This window comes from Lytechinus variegatus, chromosome 1 (assembly GCF_018143015.1).
Source record: "Lytechinus variegatus isolate NC3 chromosome 1, Lvar_3.0, whole genome shotgun sequence".
NCBI classification, from domain to species: domain Eukaryota; kingdom Metazoa; phylum Echinodermata; class Echinoidea; order Temnopleuroida; family Toxopneustidae; genus Lytechinus; species Lytechinus variegatus.
The window spans coordinates 63,301,560-63,327,882 of NC_054740.1; the positions used below are offsets into that span (position 1 = coordinate 63,301,560).

The 26,323-nt window shown below is 35.2% G+C and overlaps 1 protein-coding gene across 7 annotated transcripts in view; it reads right to left on the reverse strand.

Moving 5' to 3' along the window:
* LOC121419399 (transmembrane and coiled-coil domains protein 2-like) overlaps positions 1–26,323 on the reverse strand; it is an 87,403-nt gene that overhangs the window by 32,949 nt on the left and 28,131 nt on the right. For 5 of the 7 annotated variants that reach the window (XM_041613878.1, XM_041613863.1, XM_041613870.1 and 2 more), the window contains one exon: positions 25,151–25,279. In XM_041613878.1, the coding sequence (XP_041469812.1) occupies positions 25,151–25,279 (129 nt within the window). Of the gene's footprint in view, positions 1–8,377; positions 8,590–19,221; positions 19,268–25,150; positions 25,280–26,323 lie in introns of those variants that run through there. The other 2 variants (XM_041613895.1, XM_041613904.1) reach the window with 2 other exon arrangements.

Sequence of the window (26,323 nt, forward strand, 5' to 3'; positions counted from 1 at the left end):
ATATATTATATGAAATGTATATTACATGATATATGGGAAAGCTACATACACATAACATTACAAATAAAAAAAAATAGAAATTCATAGCTCTCTTATTCTTTGGATTTTTATGATTTTCACTCGCATTTTTATTTTTTCTGCTTTTATTAAAACCAACTTATCTTGGTGAGCTTTCCCTTTCAGAAAGCAATAAAAAAAACATTCTTTTCTTTCTTATTGACATATTTAAAAGAATGTTTTTAAAGTTTAGTACGGATTTAAGCGAAATAATGACCTATCTCCGTCAATTTAAAATCTGAGAAAATTTATCAATTGTTTTCTTTTTGCATAATATATCAATGAGGGCTTAGCGGTAGGCATAGCCTAATCTCATTTGTTTTGTGTCAAACGCGCATGTAGCTTTCAGTCTAGTAAATATATCATAACGTCTTTGCAGAGCACACTCAGTGTGATAGGACGGAAATTCACACATACTCAGTATTGGACAATGATTGATGCTAACTAAAAAAAATATCATCTCTGCATTAAAGGGGTAGTACTCCAGTCTGAAAAATTATATGATTTAAAATTTTGAACACAATAAAAACAATCAGACAAAAAATAAAAACACTGAAAATGAAAACACTGATCAAAATGAGAGAAGGAATATCAAAGTTGTGATATTTTAAAGATATGAATTATTTCAGTAAGACAGTTTTATGCTTGTGTTCACGGATATTCAATTAGTAAATTGATGTCATATCCCCACTTGTTATTTTGTATTCTATTAAATGAAATTATGTTTATTCAAATTTTGTCCTCCGAGAACTATATAAATTGGATTGACAACTGATTGAATGCAGTAGATTCATTTCTGTAACTTCTTTCATTTTAAAGGACAAGTCCACTCCAACAAACTATTGAATGAATTTTACTCTATTCAATTCTTTCGGCTCGAGGTACCCCTTTAATGATAAATTATTCGAAACAAGAAATTATGTTCTACGTGGCTTGGCCTTGACGTTTGTTGAAATTAACAATTTGTTTACAATGGGTATATAGCTGTCCCAATCATTCATCTAGTCAATATGACAACAATATGCATTCATTAGTATTTAATCTCTCAAGTTATTTAAAGGGATAGTCCGGGCTGAAAATATTCATATCTAAATAAATTGAGTAAAATTCACAGAGCAAAGTGCTGAAAATTTCATCAAAATCAGATATAAAAGTTATTGAATTTTAAATTTTATCAATATTTTGTGAAAACAGTTATATGCACATCCTCATGAATATTCACCAGATGGGATGATGATGTCATTTACCCACTTTATACATGAATCATAAATGTTTTTATTTGTTCATACCTGTGTAAATGTGTCTTTATTATGATGAAATAAGTTGCAGCAATAAATGACTAATGCACTTAATCATTTCTTGGCAGAAGAATTTTGAATAAATCTAATCTCATAGATAAAATACAAATAGAATAAGCAGGGATGTGACATCATCAGCCCACCTAATGAATATTCATAAAGACATGCCTAGCACTGTTTCAGCAGAATAATGCAAATCTTTAAATTCAATAACTTTGCTATTTGTTATCCAATTTTGATCCAATTTTCAGCATTTGCTGTGAATTTTACTGTTTATTGAGATATGAATATTTCTAATCCAAGGAACCACTTCGTAATGTATTTTGCCAGTTTTGAACTTGTAAAAACTAGTACTGAGCCAGATTTGTGACAAAGTGTCTGATATATGTAGACTATCCAATCACATGCATAATTGGAGTTCACAGGTTCAACAAACTTTCACTCAGAAGGCGCTTTCAATTTCATACCTTCTCAATTACAAGAATTAGTACAATTCTTTCCGGCTTCAAGATACCTGCCTAATTCATTTTGTGCATTCACAACCACTTTACCAAATAAAGTCAACGTAAGGATAACAAGGAATAAGATTCTTGTATTCTTATATGCCTCAATATTAAAGTATGAAAGTATCAGTTCTCATAACCGGCTTTCTAACAGAAAAAAAACCTGTGACATTGGATATATTCCCATGAAAAGTCTCATAATTTTGAAAAGAAACTTGCGTGTAACCTCATCAAGGATATTACAGGTAAACTGCTTTCAGACTGGAAAAAAAACCTTTGTTTTCTGATTTGGATATTTTATAATATGAGTAGATCATCATAGGAAAATACAAGAAAAAAAAACCCACTGAGAAACATCTTTATAAGAGATGAAGGGACGGGGTAAAACAGTACCTTTAAATAACACATATGATCTCCTACTTTGGAAAAGTATTCAGCAAGATCTCATATTCTATTATTTTAATGTGTGTCGAATGATGTACAATGTAACTACATGTATGAAACACTTGATATCTTGTTTAATTATTAAATTATATCCATGCCATTGGGGCAATGAAAAATGGTAATTCTGTCTTCAAAATGGAAGCATAAACACAATTTGTATTGGTGCTAATTAAAAACCTTCTCCAGGAAGCTGGAAAATATAACAAGATAAGCCTTATGATATATTTTTCTTTTGAATCACTTGGTGTGTAGTGTGTACTTTCCTGATTTCCATTTTAATGATATCCACTGGTAATGGGGTCACAGTGGATATCAGCTACGGCCTACCATATCCCAATTTCATTCTATAGTGAATTAATAATGACTAAAATAAATGATGAATTTATTTATGCTCACATAAAAACCACAATCTTCCTTTGTTCATTTCTCACACAATAAAAAAAAACAATCACCACATCAGGGTTCAGGGATATGAAAAATTTGTGTCAATGATACCTTCGTCTGTTAGGATGAAAAGGATGAATGGAAAATTATGCCGTACCCACCGCCTCTGGCTTTCACTTTATAATCAGGACAATTTGTCTCCCAATTTCCTGTTTCTCTTTCCGGAGAACTAAAGAAAAATTTGATCATTTTAAAAGTATGCAGTAAAACATATTTCTGATACACCATTGTAGTAAAGACAGGAAAGGGTCTGTGGTGAATGTCATAATTTGATTTATTTATATATGAAGACAAAAATAAAATACGGTAAAATTATAAGCAGAGCTCTTTCAGAATATTAGCAATCCCAAGATAAATGATGGATCAGAGTCAATTGTTAGCATACAGGATTAATCTACATTATACAGGTGCTTTATTTTCTCCTGAATGTTCTTTCTTCTTTCTCTTTGAATTCACTTAACTGTTTATGAGTGTTTTGTTTATCATGACTATTATATATAATACAAAAACATTCACTGCTGGTTTCTCTCTATGTTTCCATCCATATTTTACACAGCTAGTGCCAAATGAGCACTCAATGTGAATACCCATATGGAACATACATGTACATACGTTGGATGCATGAGAGAGTATTCAATACCACATTCTCATTTTTTTCCTCATTGTCCTGTGAAACTAAGTTTTATTTGCCCCTGAACATGTGGAATTGCCTTTGCTTAAAGGTCAAGTCCACCTCAGAAAAATGTTGATTTGAATCAATAGAGAAAAATCAGACAAGCACAATGCTGAATATTTCATCAAAATCGGATGTACAATAAAAAAGTTATGACATTTCAAAGTATCGCTTATTTTTAATAAAGTACATGTAGTTATATGAACGAGCCAGTTACATCCAAATGAGAGAGTCGATGATGTCACTCACTCACTATTTCTTTTGTATTTTATTATTTGAATTATACAATATTTCAATTTTTACGAATTTGATGACCAGGACCTCCTAGCCTGAAGCACAAAATGTTCAAATAATGGAATTCCAAGTGTGCAGGGAGGAATGTTCACATGACAATGACGAGAAAGTCAAAATATTTCATATCATAAAATACAAAAGAAATAGTGAGTGAGTGATGTCATCAGTCCCCTCATCTGCATACCGACCGGGATGTGCATATAATTGTTTTGTGAAATGAAGCGAAACTTTAAAAGGTCATAACTTTCTTATTTTACATCCGATTTTGATGAAATTTCAGTGTTATGCTTGTTGAATTTTTCTCTTTTTATTCAAGTCAAGTTTTTGTTGGGGTGGACTTGTCCTTTAACATTATATGGTTCAGTCAAGTTGGTCCTTATTGTCAAATCTGTAAAAATTGAAATATTGTATAATTCAAACAATAAAAAACAAAAGAAATAGTGAGTGAGGGACATCATCGATTCTCTCATATGCATGTGACTAAATTGTGCATACAACTATTTTGTGAAAAATAAGCGAAATTTCAAAATGTTATAACTTTCTCATTTTACATCCGATTTTGATGAAATTTTCAGCATTATGCTTGTCTGATTTTTCTCTGTTGATTCATAACAACTTTTTCTGAGGTGGACTTGACCTTTAAGGATTGCAACAATTTCTGGTAAGACACCTGAATAGAAAGAAAGAGACTGAGTAATTCTCCAGCACCACATGTGTCTAGAAAAGAAAGAGAAGCCAACTTGCGAGTAGAAAATCTATCCCCTTCCATTCACACGAAAAAACAAAAACCTGTAAGAGAGCCTCTGAGGGAATTAGGGTGTGTTTATGCTTCCATTGCACAGACAGAATCAGCGTTTTCAAATGTCATTTCAGAATGCCCATCGCAAACGTTCCAGGAGTGCTGTTTGTGCTTAGCATGGATGCAACTGTGTCTTGGAATAATCATGTACGAAAAAGCCTGAAAAGTGAAAGCATAAACATGCCCTTAGAAAGATACTGGTTGTGCCAGAGACAGATGATAAGAAGTGAATTGAAATACAGATTTAGAACCCCCTTCCATCATCATCTATTTATATCGATGACTCATGTTACACAGTCTACATCCAATGTGATGCCTCTCTTAACGTCAGTCAGTGCAGCGATGGCGAAAAGGGAAGGCAGTACCTAGTGATGACCTTTGACCCGCGTTACATTAAAGTCTACTGCTTCCGCTGTGCTCAAGACACGTTTTGCATAAATGATGAGAGAGAGTTGGAGGAAGATTCGGTGGTAGGGCACTACACAGTTGTATTTGCACATCTGTGCTATCCTGGTTGTTTAAAAATCTATGAGACAGTGCGCATCGATAATTCATAAAGGACATCTCAAATACAACATGGATGTTGTTATTTTTTTGCATATTTATGAAGGAAGCTTGGTTTGTTAAACAAGTCAAGTATGAACAAATCAAATCAACTCAAAATTTTGATAAAGATCCTTTGTATCAGGGAATTAATTTTCAATGATTCCCTGGTTAGATCATCCCCTCTCCTTAAAATGGAAGACAAAAGTCCTTTTGCAAAGTTTATAACCAAAATGATGCCACCGCTCAAGAGGGCACGTACAAGCCTGGCCTCATTCAGCTCAGCTCGGGCTCAGCTCCGCTCACTGGGTGTTTTCAAGTTCGGTAATGAGAGCGTGAAAATGCTGCTGAAACGAGCTCCAACATCGAGCTGGGTTCGGAGAAAGGATCCCGAACGTGTTATAACCGAGCTCTCGATTACTGCGACTGCAACATAGCAATAGTTGACCTGAAGTAGTGACATCGCTCGTTCAGTATCACATTCGTACGTTGATGAAAATAGTTTCATTTTCAGTTGACGTTCCCGTACCTCTACGCTGCTGATTATTTCAACTTTACGTGAAAATTTCCCAACGACACTGTAAATCGGAGAAAAATTACACTAAGATCTCATTGCACAGAATACAGAGGCTTAAATCACTGCATGAATACAAAAGAGGAATCATTATTGTTTTAAAGGTTTTGATGATTTTCACTCATCTTAACTGTAAAAATCAAATTTTAAAGGTCCAGTCCCACTGCACTTTCAGATGCAAAGAGGATGTAAACAGAAAAAAATGTGCCATCCATTGGAAAACGCTATGCATCCATTGTGTATATAGTCTCTATACAATTTCCTTCAATTTCATAATGGGAATCTGATCAAAGGTTAAAAAAAATTCATTTTCCTGTTTGTCTCCAAGAATTAAAATGAAACTTTATATTTTGAATCTATTGCTATCTACATATTGCTTTTTTCTGTTTCAGTACTAGACCAGTAAATGAATAAAATTTAGATTATGATATAAGAAATAAAGAGGAAACAGTGATGAATGAAGTATTATGAAAGGATTGATTTCTTTTGAAATACTGGAGGAAGCATCAATCATCGACTGACACAGAATCCTTTCTCAGAAAGTTTTATACGATTTTACAATTCAATGATAGGCTACAATCAGACCGTGAAGGTCTGTACATATTTGATATATGAATGCTGGTTAGATTCTCATGAATATCTTTATATTTCTTTATACTTCCTTAAACTAAATGGAATCCTAAATCCATAGCTTAACAAGAAAAAAACATAATTTCCACACTTTTCTTCCACTTTATGACTTATAGGGAAGAAAAAAAAATCGAATTAAACTTTTAAAATTTTAATCATGATTATTCACATGAACTAGTGAGGGAACAGTGCTAATGAATTTTGCTGAATTTTTTTCTTAATGACTCACATGACTCATGCCAGTAAGACAGCTGGAAATATGAAAACATGGTTTCCTTTTTTTCTCTCAGACATGGGGGTCTAATCGACTAATCCCTCATTGGCAATGACCATGAATATTCACATGACACAGCATGGTATCGATATCAGGCATTGCCCTTTAACTGTTATATTGATTAATATTGAATAGAAAAGCAGATCGCCATCATATTCAAAATGCAACACACAGACACAAAGTTTAACCCAAGCATGGTTTAATTACATAGAAGTATTTCTTGATTTTTGACTGCACATCCTATCTCTTACATACAAGAACAAAAACGAAGCAAACAAATGAGCAAGAAAAGGGAAACATACAAAACATACAACTTTTGAGAGTTAAAAATCGTATAAAAGGGAAAAAGGACAAGAAACAGAAATTTCATGGGTTCCCATTGTAATATTGCTGATTTTGTTAAAGATAAGAAATATAATTTAACCTAACATATACATAAAGTATGCGAAATTTACTCACATATTAATCCAGATATACAAAATGCTTAAGCCAAATACCAATTGTGGCAACAATGATTTCAAAATGAGTTCGAACAGAATCCAATGAAATTACCACCCAAGTGTCTTTGTACAGTTATAAATGAAAAAATATGTGCCAAATGGCTCTGGAAAAAAATGCATAATTGCTGAGAAATGAGAAAAATAAGCATAGAATTCTATAAAATGTCTGGTATTTTCCCAAGCAATATTAATACACTGTCCCAAATATGCTTTTCTGTGTTAATCATCATCAGAATAATGGGTTTTGAACTAAGATTTCATGATTTCACAAAGAAAAAATTACATTTATGTTCCAGATCTTAGTATTTGAGGATATGGTGACAACCTTGATTTAAAAGACTTTCTCAAGAAACAGTTTGCTTTACCTTTAAAAGGTGATGATTCTTATCAATTCTGTCCGAAGGCCCGAATTGCCTGTAGTGATGCCTACAGAACTTGAAGAGGACCATGTTCCCTGGAGTGAATTTCATCAAGTTTATACTATTTTATCTTACTTTAATTATGTCTATAAAATTTCAAAACAATAGGAGTCAAAATTCAGTTTTGAACATTCAATATTATGCCCAAAAATAATTCAAAATATTGACAGATGATGAACTCAGTCTCTGCAAATGGAATTTCATCTCTTACAACCTTAGAATGGTGGTAATTTTTGCGAAATACAAATATGTATAGACGATCGTCGGCTGCGACTCTGCTTAGAACCAGTCAGTTCATTGTCATGACAGTGACGTCACACTTCGGTACTCTCTATTGACTCTGTAGGGATAGACCTAGACCAAAAGCTTCAGTCTCTGTTATGTTGGATGTTCTGCTGAACTCCGTTGGCTTCACCCAAATACAGAGACCGAAGTTCTGTACAGGGACTATACGTTTGGGTATTAAGTTCGGATAAAACAGGGAGGGAAGTTGCGCGACATCCGAAGTCACTGTTTTTTCCCTCTTAAGTTTATTTTTCCCCGTTTTGGTGCATTTCAGGCCAAAACAGAATAATAATCTTTATTTTGGTACAGTTCTCTTTATATATTTTTGTGAAATAAAGAAAAATACTGATGAGCCCTGTCAGGGGGATTTCGCATTGTTAACCCCCTAATGGTGGCTTAACGATAGTGAGTCGTCTGTGGAAGAGGAGAAATAAAAAAAAAATTTAACTCCTTGAAACGGATGGCTGCCAGCTGTCTAGGATAGACCATGCCTTTATTGCTAGCCCAATGCAACCCTATACATTTTCACTAAGTAGTTATATATCATTAACTCTTGTAACAACTCTGGTAGAGATTTAAAAGTCACTGGATTATGAATTACTATTTGTATACAATGTGTAAACAAATATAAAGAACTTACTCTTCGTGGCCGTTGGCATGATTTCTCCTTTTTAGAACAAAATAATGTGAAGCATCAAAACTTTTCACTAGGTATCCAAAACGCTCCTACCCAACAGACTGGCAAATCAATTACGTCTGCTGGCAATCACAATCAACCACTTTATATCTTCGCTACTTGTTGACAAATCAAAACAAATTTGTTGTTTCCTTCTTGTCTTGTGACCCAGGTGCCACCGACAGATTCACTCTGATCCACTAGGCATGATGATTCCAAAACAACTTAGGTGTAACAGAGGATTATCACAACGGAACTTTGATAGAGGCCCCTCTAATTAACATGCGATGAATTGGGCCCGATTGCATAATAATCACCCTCACATGCATGCATGTACTGTACATCATTCACGTGCTATCGAAATACTTTCTACGTCTCCTAATTAGCAGCTCTGTGATGTCTGATAACAGGTAGCATTAGATACAAGGGAAAAGCAGGTTTGGGGAGTAATTAGTACTCTGACAGACAAGGATTTGTTTCTTGGCAATGAACTTGCAGCTCATGACTTCTAACAGAGAATCCACGGCCTCACTTGGAGTTGTAAAACTGTCTATTTATTTGAAATTGCTGCTCCCTGTTTATGAAACTTGCTACAAATCGAGGTCTATCGAACCAGCAGTATGACAATGGCCATGCATTGGTCTAATGACTCAATAGGTTCATTCATCAAAGCAAAACAGCATTGGCTTCGCAGTCTATCCCAAGTGTCAGGAAATCCCCCACGTATTACCTCTGGGTACTAGGAAGATATTCACTATGCCTACCTGCATTCAGGCAACAGACTGAGTTAATGGGATCGAGAACGGAACCAAATACTGTATAATACTGTATGACAGGATGCATTTTTTCCTTCCTTAAGCCTGAAGGGATCTGGAATAACATTCACACAGGAAATTGTACAGCTAATATTGCAAATGTTGTTTTTTGTTAAAGGACAAGTCCATCCCCAACAAAAAGTTGATTTTGAATGAAAAGAGAAAAATCCAACCAGCATAACACTGAAAATTTCATCAAAATCGGATGTAAAATAAGAAAGTTATGACAATTCAAAGTTTCGCTTCATTTCACAAAAACAGTTATATGAACGAGCCAGCTACATCCAAATGAGAGAGTCGATGATGTCATTCACTCACTATTTCTTTTGTTTTTTTATTGTTTGAAATATGAAATATTTTGATTTTCTCGTCATTGTCATGTGAAATGAAGTTTCATTCCTCCCTGAACACGTGGAATTCCATTATTTTAACATTTTGTGCTTCAGGCAAGAAGGTCCAAATCATCAAATTCGTAAAAATTGAAATATTGTATAATTCAAACAATAAAACTGAAACGATTGCAGTTCTAGTTTACTATATGAATCATTCTAATATTCTCCTCACTTTCAAGTATAACAACAATTAAATAATATATGATTCAGTCAAGTTGGTCCTTATCATTGATTAAGACAATAAAAAACAAAATACTGAGTGAGGGACATCATCGACCATCTCAATTGGGCCCATCACTGTTTTGTGAAAAATAAGCAAAACTTTAAAATGTCATAACATCAGATTTTGATAAATTTTCATCCATATGCTGGTGTGATTTTTCTCTATTTATTCAAATCAACATTTTTCTGGGGTGGATTTGACCTTTAAAATAGTCTGAAATCATCATTTCCCCTATTATCAATCATTGACTGACAGTATCATTCTTATCTCGCTTTAAAGAAAAAATTCACACAACATCAAGAAAGTGAAATTTCCGGTTAATATCTTTACTTCAAAATGAATATAAAAGCTGGAGAAATACTTCATCATGTTGTTTAAAAAGGGTGTAAAACTAATGATACACCATGGATACAAGCAGAGAGACTTATACACAGTAACCAGGGGACCGCCTATAGCAGTCTCGCCTGCATCACATGATTCAATATAGCAAACTTTCAAAGTTACAATGGTAATTCAATGAATACCCCCAACATGGCCAAAGCTCATTGTCTAGATCCGAATGAATGATTACATTGGTTTACTTATACCCGAAGCCACATAATGAAAGAAGCTACATTGATAGTAGTACACACAAAGCATTGAAGGAAATGGCTTTTAATGAAAACATCCACACAAGGAGTTATATTAAGAAGACATGAACAAGCATCTCATTTGGAAACAATAAAACTAGGTCGTCACCCAAAGAAGTATTAGCTCATGTAGCATGCATAGAATATCAAGTCAAACATTGAGAGAATAAATAGGAATTGTGGAAAAAAATTGTATATTATAAAAGAACAAAATGTATGCTTTAAAATGGTATAAATAACTGATCTGGTTTCTTTCAAAGCACGATCAAGTTATGAGCATCTGAAAAGCATCTAAACTTTTTGAGTTTTGTTTTGGAGACCAGCCAAGGTTTGAGCCAGTTCGTAAAATCACTGACGATACATGACACAAGTCTTTGGGTACTTTATCCAACATTTTTTCAAGATCTTAAACATTAAAAGCACTTGTTAATAAAGACTAATCACAATGTCACTCACCAAAATGCACCTGCACAAAGTTTATTCATTGGAGGATAAAGACAAGTAATAAGATATTAATACCCCTTTCATGAACCCAATTACCAGTATGCAGATAATAGCTGCATAATTTGGTTGTAAAATCGGAGCAGGACCAAAGTTATCCGCATTATTTCGATGCTGCAATTATCTGCATAATAGCAGCATCAGGACCAGATTTTGACTTAATGAACACATTTCCAAAGTAATGCGGATAATTGCCATGGTGCGGTCACAAGGTCACCCTTTTCCAACGCAACCCAATCGGAGGGGGCGTGTGCTGTTGCCATGACAATTATGCGCCTTTTTCAGGTCGGGCACTCGTAAAGAAATAGTGCGGATTATTTTCGGAATTTGTGAATGCATTTTTTACTGAATAATGATAATAATAATAATTAACATCATATTTTATAGTGCTTATCACAAAGAATGTTTCTAAGCGCTTAAGGAAAATAAATAGGAAGACAACAAATATCAGCTAAAATTAAATTACACATGTCCGCATTACTCTTAGGCGGATAAATGGAGGATGGGTTTATGAAAGGGGTATCATTTTCTCCAACAATACCACAAGGGTAATACAGACCAGTGTGTGAAGTCTGACTGTAAAAATCACAGGTAGACCGGGCTGGATTTGGCCCATGACCTCTTGATTATTAGACCACTGTCATAACCACTAGACCACCAGAGAACCATTTATACCCTTTTCATAAACCCATCCTCCAATTAGCCGCCTAAGAGTAATGCGGATAATTCAATAAAAATTGCGTTCACAAACTCCGAAAATAAGCCGCATTATTTTTACGAGAGCCCGTCCAGAAAAAGGTGGATAATCATGACAACTGGACACGCCCCCTCCGATGCGGTTGTGTTGGAAAAGGGTGACCTTGTGACCGCACCATGGCAATTATCCGCATTATTTGGAAATGCGTTCATAAACTCAAAATCTTGTCCCGATGCTGCTATTATGCGGATAATAGCAGCATCAAAATAATGCGGATAACTCTGGTCCTCCTCCAATTTTACGACCAAATTATGCTATTAGCCGCATAATTGGGTTTATGAAAGGGGTATTAGTGATCTAGGTTCTTCTTGTATGGGTCTATATTAATACAAGTAGTTGCTGCAAACAGTGATTTCATTAGAAAGTCTGTAAAACCAAGATAAATTGAGTATCTTAGATCTAGATCTGGTGAAATCTAAGCTGTACAAACAGTCACACTGAAGGACACCAACACAGATAAGCATATGTGGGGACAGCATATATAAACTGCTTGGAAAAAGACCCTGCATCGTGGTCAAATTTCATGCTTGTTTTGATAATTTTGCAACAATACACAACTTCTTCCAGAATACTTGGTATAAATCTTTTTTATTCATACATACAGACAACAGGGTAGTCATGAGACAGGACTCTGTATGAACTAATTTCATCTACAACTTGCATTTCTACCTCCATGCATTTATCTTTTAATGTGTTACAACAGGTGTTGAACAGTGTTGTAGTGCCTTGATGCTCGGCCTTGGCCTTAAGGCGCCTTAAGGCCTACTTTTTCAAAGCCTTGGCCTTGAACATTCAAGCCTTGGCCTTGAACATTCAAGCCTTGGCCTTAAGAGGGCCTTGGCCTTGGCCTTGAGGATTTCGAGCCTTTAAAATTTCAAGGCATTTTCAAGGCATTTTCAAGGCTTTTTCAAGGCATTTTGTATTTTGTACTTTTATTTGCTTTTATAAAAGCAGAGTCTGGGAAGCGATATAAAAGTAAGTATAAATGTTTAAATTGTTCTGTATATCTAATGACACAAATGGTCAATACTACCAGTCAGCAGTAGTAGCAGCTGTAGTAGTAATATACTAGCAGGGCCATCAATTGTGATTATCACCATTATCAAGAATTATCATCACATAATTATATAACAAAGAGAAGTGATGAAAATAACATTATTTATTGGTAATATCATGACCAATGATGATAATGACAATATTAATAATGATAATAATGATTATGATAAAGATTATAGTGATTTTATGACAGGAATAATTGTAACAGACCCGACTGCAATTTCGACAATTTTCAGACTTTAAAAATAGCTAACTCTAAAGAATGATAACAAGGTTGATTTCTATTCCATTAGGATTTTCCTTGTATTATTTTCTTTGACCAACAAGAATGTTTTAAGTCTTAATGATTATCTGAAAGACTTTGTAAACTTGAACACAATCTTTAATTTTGTCATTTCCAAATAGGATATGTCAATGGCATGATGAGCCAAAATTTTGAGAGGCTAAGCATGGCATCTAGAGCAAAATTTCTGCCCCAAAAAGTTGAAAGCGATTGAAGCGAGCACAATTTTTTACCCTTATACTATTAGAAAAGCTAATTTTTGTGATATATTGTGACAATATGTTCAGAAAATGATATCAATTTCTTTTTATATGTTTATTCTTGGTGGTGGAACTTCTTGTCTCGCTCTTTTTTTCGGGGGGGGGGGGGTCCTGTTATTTATTAAACAGGCAAGAAAGAGGAATGGGAAGAGAGATAGAGAGGAGAAGGGGGGGGGGCTGGTTTGGCAGAAAATACTGCAAAATCGGTTAATATGTTGATTGACAGTACATCTAATTGAATTGTTTATATTTTGTTTTGGGTCTAGTGTCTCAGATTGACAAAACAAAATAATAAAGAAAAGCTACTTATTTTTAATCATATGGTTTGACAGTGAATTTCATTTCACTAGTTTCACGGAAATAAACAAACAAAACTGACAAGATTCCTAAAAATGACTCGTTTTCAGGTCAGCATTTGAACATTTCAACTTGTGCTTTGTGCTCTCTTGCCCCCCCCCCCCCCCGGAAAATTCTCTGTAGGAAAAAAATGCTTATTTTCCAAAATAAAAAATACCTTTTTTCCCAAATTATATATGCCCTTTTTAAAAAAGAAATACATTTTTTTATAGTAAAACATGATACATTTTAGGTTACAAAATCACCAAATTTTTGGATCGCGCTCGGACGCATAAATTATTTAAAGTAAGGTTCTCTTTCTGTTCCTGTTCACACACAAAAAAACGCTAAGAATGTCCATTTTTCAGGTTGGAATTATCAAATTTGTAAATTTTGGAGCTCGCGCTTAGCGCTCGCATAATTTGATTGGTGAAATAAGTATCCTATTTATGAGTCACTGAATGTAGTCAAGAACAGCTTCCTTTCTGGTCACTAAAAATTTAAGCTCACGCTCAATTCTTTCGTAAGATGCACATCTTTTTCATGATTACAATAACAGCTCAGAATATTTCATTTTCATTTCTTATTACACGAAATGTCCAGAAGTTTGAGCTTGTGATTTGTGCTGGCAACATCTCGCAAGGCTGCCCTAGCTTTTAACAGTGATTATCGCAATAATTGACCAAAAATCGAGTTTTACAACTTCAGAATTGATTTTTTTTTTTTCAAAACCGCTTGCTCGCTATGCTTTCTTGCAGAAAAGTAAAGCCTAAGTCAAAATATCTGTCCTATCAATTAGAAATCACCTAAAAAGGCTTTGCTGAACTGAAATTCTACAAAACACACAACTTCTTCATGCAGTTGTTAATCTCATTTGAAAATATCTGTTTGCACTAAATGCTATTTTTTAGCTTTGAGCCCTCCCCCAAACAAATACATGTTCTGCCTCTCCTGTCTCAGGGAGTAGAGAAAGACATACAATGTATGTTGAGATTGGTCATGCCAGGATGGCAGGATCAGATCACCTTGGTAATAATAATCAATGCAATGTAAATCGCCTAGAAAAATAATTGAATAAACAAAGTTAACTATATCATTATTTTAGTAACATATGTCTAAATCTATCATGAAATTATTTTCATTTATGTACAAGGGTCAAAATTTTCACTCGCTCACACCTTTTATACACTTTGTCTTGTGCGTCATGTCTGCCGCCTTAGAATTGTTGTCCCATTGTTACATATATTGAAAATTTGAAAATGCCTTGGCCTTGGCCTTGAGGTTTTCAGGCCTTGGCCTTGGCCTTGGGTTTCCATGCCTTGGCCTCAGCCTTGGTTATTGAAGCCTTGGCCTTGGGTATTAAAGCCTTGGCCTTGGCCTCGGCCTTGGAGGTTTGAGCCTTGACTACAACACTGATGTTGAACTAACAACAGTATGATTTGACACCAGTGCAAAAAGCATGGTATGGGTCTACATGAATACTAATGGTGTAGTTTCAAATTTATTTGCAGTGTAGAAAGGACAAAAGCGAGCAGTGGATGGCCTGAAATCAATAAGCACTCAGAAAAAAATCTGACCCTAAAGGGCTAAAAATCCCTTCCATAAATTTTTCCTCAGTCAGTCAACCACTATAATGATTGCCTGTCTTTTATTCTGACTTCTTTATCCTTTCTGAAAGAAAAAAAGAAAAGAAAAACCCCAGAAAACTAAAACAGGATATTTCTGTCCAAACACAGGTCTATAATCCCATTTTACTATTTTCATATCTTATCAAGATATCCTTTTTGCATGTTTTTTTGGTCACGCATGGTATCCACTCGTCAATGTAAGTGGCCTCCACCCCCCCCCCCCCCCCGCGTTCTTTCTCCCTTTCTGTTCTTTCCCCTGTCCCTATACGTTTCACTCCCATCTTTTCCCCCATCCCCCCCTTTCACTCTGTTATCACTCGCTCTCTCTTTCTCTCACTGCTGAAATAGACATCAATCCATGTTGGAGATAATTCAACCAGGTGCTTTCATTGGCAGAGAATACATTTCATTCATGTACTAATGAGAATGTCAGCTGACAGGGGTTTTATGCCTCACTAGGTTAAAAACATCAGAGGAGTGATAGATGGAACTTAGCAAACACGGCTCCATGAGAACTGAATGGTAGAAGTATCAATAATATCAGGGCATGTTTATGCTTCCATTTTTCAGGTCAGAATCAGCGTTTTCCTAATTAATTAGTGCTGAACACGATTGCGTCCATCCTTACTTTCATTTAAACTACGTTTCAGAATGCCGAACGTACATTTACAAAAAGTTTAAACTTTGTTTAACCAGAATCAAGGTTTCTGGGGAAGTATAAACAGGACCATGATCGTAAACATGTTTGAATGACGTCATTTGGTACATGTTTCCGTTGAGATGAAAATCTGTGGGCAAATACAGTTGCATGGTTCTATTACAGGGAGTTACCTCCACAGAATTACCTCTCGAATCTCTGGTTTTAATAATAACCGATGTACATTTGCATCAGAATGAATGCAGAAGGATTAAAAATACGTAACATGAGTTATGATTACTATTAGGAGACATCACTGAGCCAGAAGCCCTGCAGTACTTAGCATAAACAAATTGATGTCTTATCATTTTCATATGGATATAATTTTGTCTATTTTCCTCACCATGGTAGAAATTTTATGGCTATGTCAAGTAGCTCCATGCAATTACTAAAAGATAGATATAGTTCAGAGTTAAAATAATAGTGGACCATAACAACTCGGAATTTAAAAAATCGAAAAAGGGCTCGCCCAATTAGACCTCACTTTCCTGCTCAACGAAAATTACGATGCAAAGCCAGCTGCAGATTGCGATTCCGCATCTAAAAATGAAGCATAAACAGCACTCCCAGAATCACGTTTACGATCGGCATTCTGAAACGTTTGAAAACTCTGATTCTGGCTCTGCAATGGAAGCATAAACACACCCTTAGATACACTGTAAAACCATACACAAGGGAAAAACATAATTGGTTAAGTTATACAAAGTGATTGTTGGAGATGTTAACCTCCTGTATGGATTCAGCAAAGACTTTAATTCCATTAAGAAATCAGACGGATAAGGTATGGAGAGGAAGGATGTCAGCAACACATTAATTTTGTGGAGGTGTCTTAGCAAGAGTCTACAGCACCAGACTAAACAAACAATAGTCAGAGTTCAATCCCTAGACATGGTACTTGTCCTTATTTATTCAGTAAATTTATTCATCCTACAATGAAATAAAAGGAAATACTGCAGGCATCGAGCTATTACACAGGTATTACTTGTACTTGTGTGGAGCATTGTGGCCCAGTTGATTAGTCTTCGGACTTTGACACAGAGGGTCGTGGGTTCGAATCCAAGCCATTGCGTTATTTCCTTCAGCAAGAAATTTATCCACACTGTGCTGCACTCAACCCAGGTGAAATGAATGGGTACCCGGTAGGAAGAAATTCCTTGAATGCTTTGAGCGCCTAGGCAGCCCAGCTAAAGCCGGGGTAATAATAATAGCAGGGCCCGCTGGGAGAACAGTTTTCGGATTTTGACACCGCCGTCGGAAAAACGGCGCCTATAGTCTCACACTGCTAAGCAGAAGTCACTACATGTATATTCTACTTAGAATATATTTATCCACATGAAAATATTGTTCATTGTTTCTTGGAAAGATAACAATTCAAGCCAATGAATTAACATTTTTTTTCATAAAGAAAAGAATGATAAAATCAGGGTCTACTACTGTCAGTGCTCCATCTGCCTGTCTCCATAAAAACCATCTCAGTTTCAAGTTTAGCGAATTAAATATACCACTTTACTTTTTAATAATCGATAGGGCCTATCTATCAGAGTTATTATGAAAACTATTTTTTATGTTCAGCTACAAAGTATGGTACAATACCAGGTGCTAAAATGCTGGTGCTTAAAAATGACTCATTATGGATATTTGCACAGCTGACTGAGATAGACTGATCTACATATAGAGCAAATGGAAGACATGTGTGGCTTACAAGATGCATTAAAACACAATTATAAAGTGCACAAAGACAACACAATTCTTCCCGTGTTGAAGGAAATGGCTTTTTTTTAAGGTGCATTATGGATACGATATCTATGATTAAAAAAGCTTTAATATACATGTCACAAAGTTTCAAAACAAAGAAATGCTGTATTGTTTTACCATGGTTATTCGTGAAAATGAAAGTCTCTTAATTTTCGCTAAAACCAGTTTAATGAGGCAAAGTCAGTTTCGCAACCGCCTGTGTTGCGATGATTGAGCTGTGCTAGTGCTAGTCGGCACAGTGAATTTTAGCTGTCAGGCTGCGATACATTCAATATTTCATACAATAATTTTCAAGTGAGTTTTTATCTAATATAAAATAAAAACTCATGAAAAGGATTTCTCAGAGTACAAATTCTGTTCAAATTTTATAAACTTAATCCTATTCAATTTGATGGGAAAAATTGTAAAAGAATGTTGAGTTGACTTAAAGGGGGTACTCCAGGCTGAAAATAATATGATTTAAACAGATAAAGAAAATAGACATAGAAAACACTGAAAATTTGATCAAATTCGGACAAGGAATAATAATAAAGCTGTGGCATTTTAAACATTTGCATTATTCCGGTGAAATAGTTGTAGGCATGTCTTCATGAATATTCAATGATCAACTTGATGATGTCATATACCTACTTGTTCTTTTGTATTTTATTATATGAAATAAGGTTTATTCAAATATTTTCTACCGAAGAACTGAAAAAAATGGATTGACAATTGTGCATTTCATTGCTACAACTTATTTCATTATAAAGGAGACACATTATTCATATATGTTTGATAAAAATAAAATGAAACAATTATGATTTCATGTAATAACATAACTATGTGATGTCATCAGCCCACCTTATGAATATTCATGATGATGTGCATGTATAACTATTCTCACAAAATATTGCTAACCTTTAAAATTCAATATCTTTTTTATTTGTTATCCAATTTTGATGAAATTTTCAGCATTTCGCTCTGTGAATTTTACTCTACTTATTTAGATATAAATATTTTCAGCCCAGAGTACCCTCTAATACATGAGATGCAAACAATAACCGTAAAATAAACAATAAATTTAATGATCATTTAACAATTAATAACAATAAAGAAAATATAAATATCAATTAAATAAACAATGTTAAACATTAAATGAATTTGTAAACAAGCAAGATTAACTGCGATGCTAAACCATGCATTGAATCATGAAAAAAGAATGGCTCTAAAAAATGAAAATGGCTCTCAATTTCTTCAAAATGGCTCCCCAAAAATAAAAAGTAATTTCAACGCTGATCATAATGATCACATGTCTCATGATCATCATTCATTCCATTATCATTCAATCTACATGTATGTCCATGAAATGCTTGTACGTCATCATTACCAGATCTCCATCCCTACTACAGCTGTGAGAACCTCATCCCAACAAGTACTCACAAGTAAAACAAATCTCACCAATCAGTAAATAAATCACAAAAAGCAAAGACGACTTACATATTGAAGACACATCCTCACAACATTGCATCCTCCTTGGATGTCAAGCCAACCCCCAAAATGGCCGCCCCACTCATCTTCAATCCGAGAAAACTCGCCACGCTCTCCCTCTTCACTTCATCATTCCAAGCTGATACTAGCCAGGGAACATGCATACCGATGCTTCTCGTGCCCAAGTGCGTTCAACCTCCATCGGAAGATCCCCTGCTTGCCTCGTTTCTCTTCTCACCATTTTTGCATTCTTACTCTTTCTTATCCATTTTTTCTCCCAACAACTCTCATTAACCATGGAGCTGGTAGCTCTATGCAGTAACCACCCCCCCCCCCTCCCACTCAATTACATGCCTCCTTCCCATCCCTACTTTCTGTCACTCTCCTTTTTCGGTTTATTTTAAAATATTTTCCCCCTAATTCCGTCCATCTCTCCGACTCTGTATCTCAACCATAGACCGGTACATATCTGTTTGTTCCTCCTCCTATGATGCTCCGTTCTCTCTTTCTCCATCTCTCTCTCTTTCTTTCTTTCATTCTACCCTCCTTTCCTATATCTGCAGTCCCCCTCTCTCCTCTTCAAATTTCCCCCCCCCCCCTTCCCTCTTACCTTCTCTTCCACTCTCTCTCTCCCTCTTTCCTGCTGCTTTCCCAGCACACATACAATTCCCATTTTCACACCTGCTGTGTGTAAGAAACCAGTACGTGCTGTAGGACCACTGCGATGTAGCCATAGTTCAATCTGTCCACATGCGTGTTCATGAAATATTAATGATGGACGGACAGAGGAGAACTTCAACTTCCCGGTAAGTCGTAGTTCTCACCAATACTACACAGCAGAAGAGACAGACACATCATGAAAACTGGATCATTACTCATCACGGCTAGCATTATACAGTCACATTACATGATTGGTTTCTGTCTGTTGTATGTGTGTGTGACATAAACACATACAAAAATTGTTGATTGATTTGAATGATCTTGACATGCCATTTTAGTCTTAAGCATTATGTTTACACAAACTGGTGGTAAACATAAATAAATCCTCATTCATCTGTTTTCATAACAAATTTAATGCTAGTAATATATGTAATGATCTCGCTCTAAGTATTGATTCCAATCAGCTATCTAAATCTCAAGTTGTTTGCTTTTTAGGGGTTCAGGTCGATGAAAATATGAATTGGGATTCACATGTAAACTACATAAATAAGAAAGTATCAAAATGTACTGGAATTATGTACAAGTTAAGAAGTTACCTTCCTAAATCTGCCTTATTCTATATTTATAATTCTTTGATATTATCACATATTATTTATTGTATTGCTGTTTGGGGTAACTGTAGTAAGACCAAGTTAGATAAACTCTATAAATTACAAAAAAGAGCAATTCGTATATGTACCAGCAGTCATTATCTTTCACCCTCTGCACCTTTATTTCATAAAATGAATACTTTGAATATTTTTCATCTTTATCAATATCAAGTAGCAATATTAGGGTTTTTCTACTTCACAAAAAAGTTGCCAAACAAGATTAGTAAAATGTTTTGTATTAATAATACTGTACACTATCACAATACACGTATGAGTAGTTTATTTCATTTATGGAAAGTAGGAAAAACCTTTGTACAAAAAGCTATACGTTTTAATTTCCCCTTAATCTGGAACTCTGTACCTAATTTTGTTCGGTCATGCAAATCTCTATCCCTCTTTAAAAGAAGATTAAAACAATACTTTACTTCAAAATATGTCTAATTTAGCAGCTTTGCTACAATTTTATATCCACACTATGGATTTTCTCAAACACGTGTTACTTGTCATTTTTTGTATATACATGTATCCTTCAACCTTTATGTCACCTTTGTTTTTTATGTATATATATTTGTTTTTATTATAATATGCAAAGTATAGCCTCCACATAAGCATTTGATAGTTAAGGAGACTTTATCTCACAAGGCCATTGCTGGCTTTATTTTAAGTCTTCCTATTTCATTTCTTCTATGACCATACAGGCCAAATTATATCATTGTATCTATCCTAAGTTATTTTTGTATGATTTATTCGTTCTATTATTAATCTGTATACTTGATGTGTATATTTGATGCAAATATGTACTCATTGTTTTTAGAGATGAAATAAATACGAACTGAACTAAAATGAACAATATATTGTGACTATGATATAATCTTGTTCAATAATGTTATGTACATTGTCACAAGGCCCCATGGGATACCAATATATTGTTGAATGGGCTTCCCTGTTTTTTTTACAAAAAAAGAAACAAACAAATGAATTAATCAATTAAAACAGTATATATGAATAAATAAATCAATAATTATAAATAAATGAATTTAAATAAAATGGTACAAAGTGACATAGAAAAAATATGAATCAAGTCATCAAAAAGGTAAACCCACAGGCTTATAGTATTGAATGGCAGTTCAAGATGAAAATCAAACATTGACAGAGCTGAGTGCAAATAATTCAAAATCAGAACAAACACTCTGCAGATTGAATGTCCCAAATAAAAGCAAAAGTATACGAAAAGATTGCCTTCTCGGTGATTATAGGCCTAAACCAAGGGCAAATGCACAATCAATTAATGTCTACAATTATACAAATCATGATGATCATGTTTCCTTCAATGTTTTGTATTTCAGATAGAAACCTCATAGGTACGGTACGTGTAATGTTACTTCAAATATAACTTTGCTTTGATTTTTTTTTCTTCTGCATTCATATCAATTGTATACATTTTTCAGTATGCAATAAACATAATATGTTGATTACAGTTTTATGCCACGAACACAAATCATAAAGAAGAAAAAACAGTATGGAATGAAAATTATCATTCTAAACAATTATGATCTACTACCAAATATTCAAAGTTTGCAGGAGTGACGTTGTTATAAGCAAATTGCTTGGGGAAAAAATGACAATCCAGGAAAATAGATTCAAATAAATGAAATGTTCAAGTATGAAACCATTCACATAAATATTTTTAAAAAATTCACATAAAAATCATAATAGAACTTTCTTGCTAGCCAAGTATTTCTAGTATTTATTATTATCAATATCAACACAAACATGAATTGAATGAATGAATAAATTGAGAACATCACTGACATCTGCCAATATTTGGTTAAAACAAAAATGCAAAGAAATACAAAATAAATATACAATTGACGAAATAGCAGCGGATATTAAAACATAACAGTATTTCATAAAATCATATCAATGCATGAATAATAGACAAGAGGGATTAATGTCATGGTAGTGGTCCATAGGATATTTCTTTGCCCCAAATTTGGTCAATATCTAAATCATGTATTAACCATGGTAAATTTTATTCATAATAAACAATCAAGCACTATTAGCTTTACTCACTGTACACACTTCTACGTAAGGTACAGCACATAATACTTTCTCATTTCCACCTACTAATTGATGGTCCATGACTAATGGAACAAAATGTAGGTCTTCATGTTGTACCCAACAAGCAAATTCATTCATTTGCCAGCAAATATAAAGCAATCAAGCTCTATCACTCATAAATTAAAACACACCGATGTATAAAATATACAAGGAGGAAATCCAATGAAAGAACAACATTCAAGGCAAAGACTATAATACCCTACCTTTTGATGAGTAGATGTCTGACCAACATAGGCCTGTATCATGAATATTCCCCTACCATGGCATACGCAACGGGACAATCACTCACTCACTCATGAGGTACTCATACTGAAATGATCAATATATCTTGGCCCCAGCTGACAGCCCCACTCACACTCACACACACCCACACCACAAGGACTCATCTTCAGGATGAATGGGGACATTCCAGCAGCATTCGTCATCTCCCCCCCCCCCCTCTCTCTCTCTTTTTTATTGGGAGAAAGGAATAACAATATGCTGGGAGTAGAGTATAGACTAAGGACAAGCTCATGCGCATTACTACGAACCTCAGAGAGAGTATTGATTATTGGATTTATGTTGTTGTCTCTATTCTCTGTATATCTTTCATAGGTACATGTAGCTTTTCTCTTCCCAATTCAGTTCACTCTCTCCCTCACTTTCTCTTCAGAGTTGGTTCACTCAAACTCCTGTACTAAACCTCTTTTAGCTTTCCTTGCGGGTTCAAATCTTTCAACTTTGTTCACCTTCAATTGTTCATTCATCCATCCTTGCCCTGATGCCACTGGAAAATCACCTGCAAACTTCTCGCACCTTCCCGCCCACACCAGCATAATCCCTTCAATGTGTATTCATAACATATTTCTCATGACCCTGTTCACATTTGAATGTATATGCTGTTGCAATATGGTTCAAAAAGGTAGGTATCTGTCTCGATGAAAACGATAATAATGACTACATGATGATGATATGGTGAAGATGATAATGAGAAAGATAATGAAGATGAGGATGATGATATGACAGGGATGGGGGTAGGGGAGGGAGGGGTGGGTGACATGTTTCACACAAATTTGAAACCGCAGCATACTAGGTATTCCACATAATAATATATATGATTTATATATCAAATGCTCAAGGCGCTTATAAGAGAGTAAAACATAAAAGTAAACAGAACTAAGAGAAGTACAAGAAAGGGTTAATTACAAATGAGGATAAATGTCTGTCTTCAAACCTAGTACCTGCGGGTGAACAAATGCAATTTTAGCTTGCCCTTAAAGGATGTCGCAAAGTTTGAGTTCTTCGAGCTCACATGCTTGAAATGTGTGAAGATCACTTCCCGAAGAACGGTTGTGTCCTCACGCTAAAACCAGCTTAACGAGGCAAAGCAATCTTCAAAACTATATCGCAGGGTGGTTTTCTGAACCCGTTTGGATGATCACTTCCAAAATCGCTTCGACCGTTCTCATTACACAATAAACTAGTTTCCACTTAACCAGTTTCCAGTAAACTAGTTTGGGATGGTTAGTGTTGTGTCTTACTTTCAAGTTCAGCCTTTGGTCAACAACCTTCCACTATACTCTTATCTCTCTCTCATTATTTCAAAGATTTGGGGTAAACATTCAGTGCATACACCAGTTCTATGTACAGTTGCCCTATTTTTTACATATAATCACAAACTGTAGTATATATCTCTAGAAATGTTAACAATTTGGTATCCCTTGCATTAGCTCATTGGAGTAGTTGATTTTACTGATTCATTATCGGAGGGGGGGCACTTACATTGACGAGTGGATACCATGCGCAATCAAAAAACCATGTAACATGGTAAAAAGGATGTCTTCCAAGAAAGGGCATGTTACATACAGAACGTAATAAGGGTGTCAAAGACACTTAAGTAAAGAAAAAAATCTATTTCGCTAGCTACGTGTTTAGGGTCAAATTTGAGAGGGTACAAGACTAAAATGTTCTATTAAGGATGTAGGTAAAGGTAAAGTTAAAACCGACGTCCCTGACAAAATATTGCTGTATTTGCCTAGGGGTTCAATTCAAGGAATATTTGCCAAGGGTATCGTTTTGTTTCCAATACTTGTTAAGGGTAGGTTTTCAGACACGTACTTGTTAAGGGGTGCATTTTCAAGATATGGAAAATACTTGTTTAGGGTGCTTTTCGAGACCCCATGGTCGCGCATGGTAGCAACGCATCAATGGAAGTCGCCCCCCCCCCCGTTTATCATGTACACATGTATTCTTATTATCCTTCCCTTATCTTTTCTTTCTTTCTCTCTTTCCAACTATCTTTCTCTGTTTTTTCCTCACCCCCCTTGATAGAAGCGTGGACCCAGACGATACACATTAGGGCATTTTTACAGTAACTGACATTACACGGCACAATTTTACACTTCATTTGTTGTTTTAGAAATAATCATACACACAATGAAAGGTGTGTAAAACTGTGCCGTGTAACATCAGTTATTGTGAAAATGCCCATTAGCTTTTGGAATGGAGGATTCCTTCATGAATATTACCTCTGGTGAATGTTGATGACGGTTGGGGTGACGATGGTCGCACCGTCTGAATGTTGGGTGGCAGCGTGGCAGTCTGCCCTCCTGAAGCCAGATTCTCTGCGCTGCGGCTCAGCCGACGGGCAGGTACATCTGTAAAGGTGAGAAAAATAAGAAACGAGGCAATAACAAATTTAAGTTCATAGTAAAACATGGAGTCCAATCAGTGATTCCATACTAATTTTTATGGTTGTGTTATACCACTTTCATACTGACAGCCGAAGTGAATTACTCCAGAGTCCAGCAGATCCTCCACTTTGGAGGGTAGTATGAAAATTCTAGGATTATTTCATTCCGGATTCAAAGAAGAGTACTCAAACCACTTCAAGAAGAGTGTTACAAATAGTCCACGCCAGATGTACGGTATCGCCTATCTCCAGCGTAACTTCACTCATTTCTGCATTGGGGAAGATTCCACAAATATAACCTGAACTTCCTTGGATACCAAGGAGACCACTGCGGATACACCGCAGCGGAGCTTGCCAGTTTGAAAGGGGGTGAAATGTCAGTCCGCAGTACGAGCCTATCAACTCAATCCAGAGTAACTCCACTTCGCCTTCAGTATAACTCATGCAAACAACTCAAGTACAGAGTTGGGCGAAATTTGTTTCTGGTGACTTTTACGGTCCCTATGCTTTTTACTATTCATCATTTCACAACTCCACACAAAATTCAGATAACAAATTTTCATGGTTGAGTGAGCATAACACTTTGGTGACAAATCATTAAAGGGGCTTACGGTTGCGCCTCGTATCTTTAAAAACATGTTAAAATCGTATTAGTCGAGCCTCATAACCATTTCAAGTTTTGGATCCACCACTGAATTGTAAATAAATTTAACTGACCCTGATAAATCTTCAGTAAAAGGTAATGAATATTAGGCCTATTCATTCTCAAGTTTTCAAGAGTGTTTGCTAAATCATGAAAGTGTGTAAAAAGTTTAGAGATAGTGTGTGTGTTGTGATAAACAGATGGATGATAAAAAACATACATCACTATCATCACCACCATCATTTTTATCATCATACTCATCGTCATTATTACCATCATAGTCAGAATCATTATCATCCTTATATTCATGATGATGATGATGATGATGATGATGGTAGGATGCTTGTGATGATAGCAGTGCCTGAC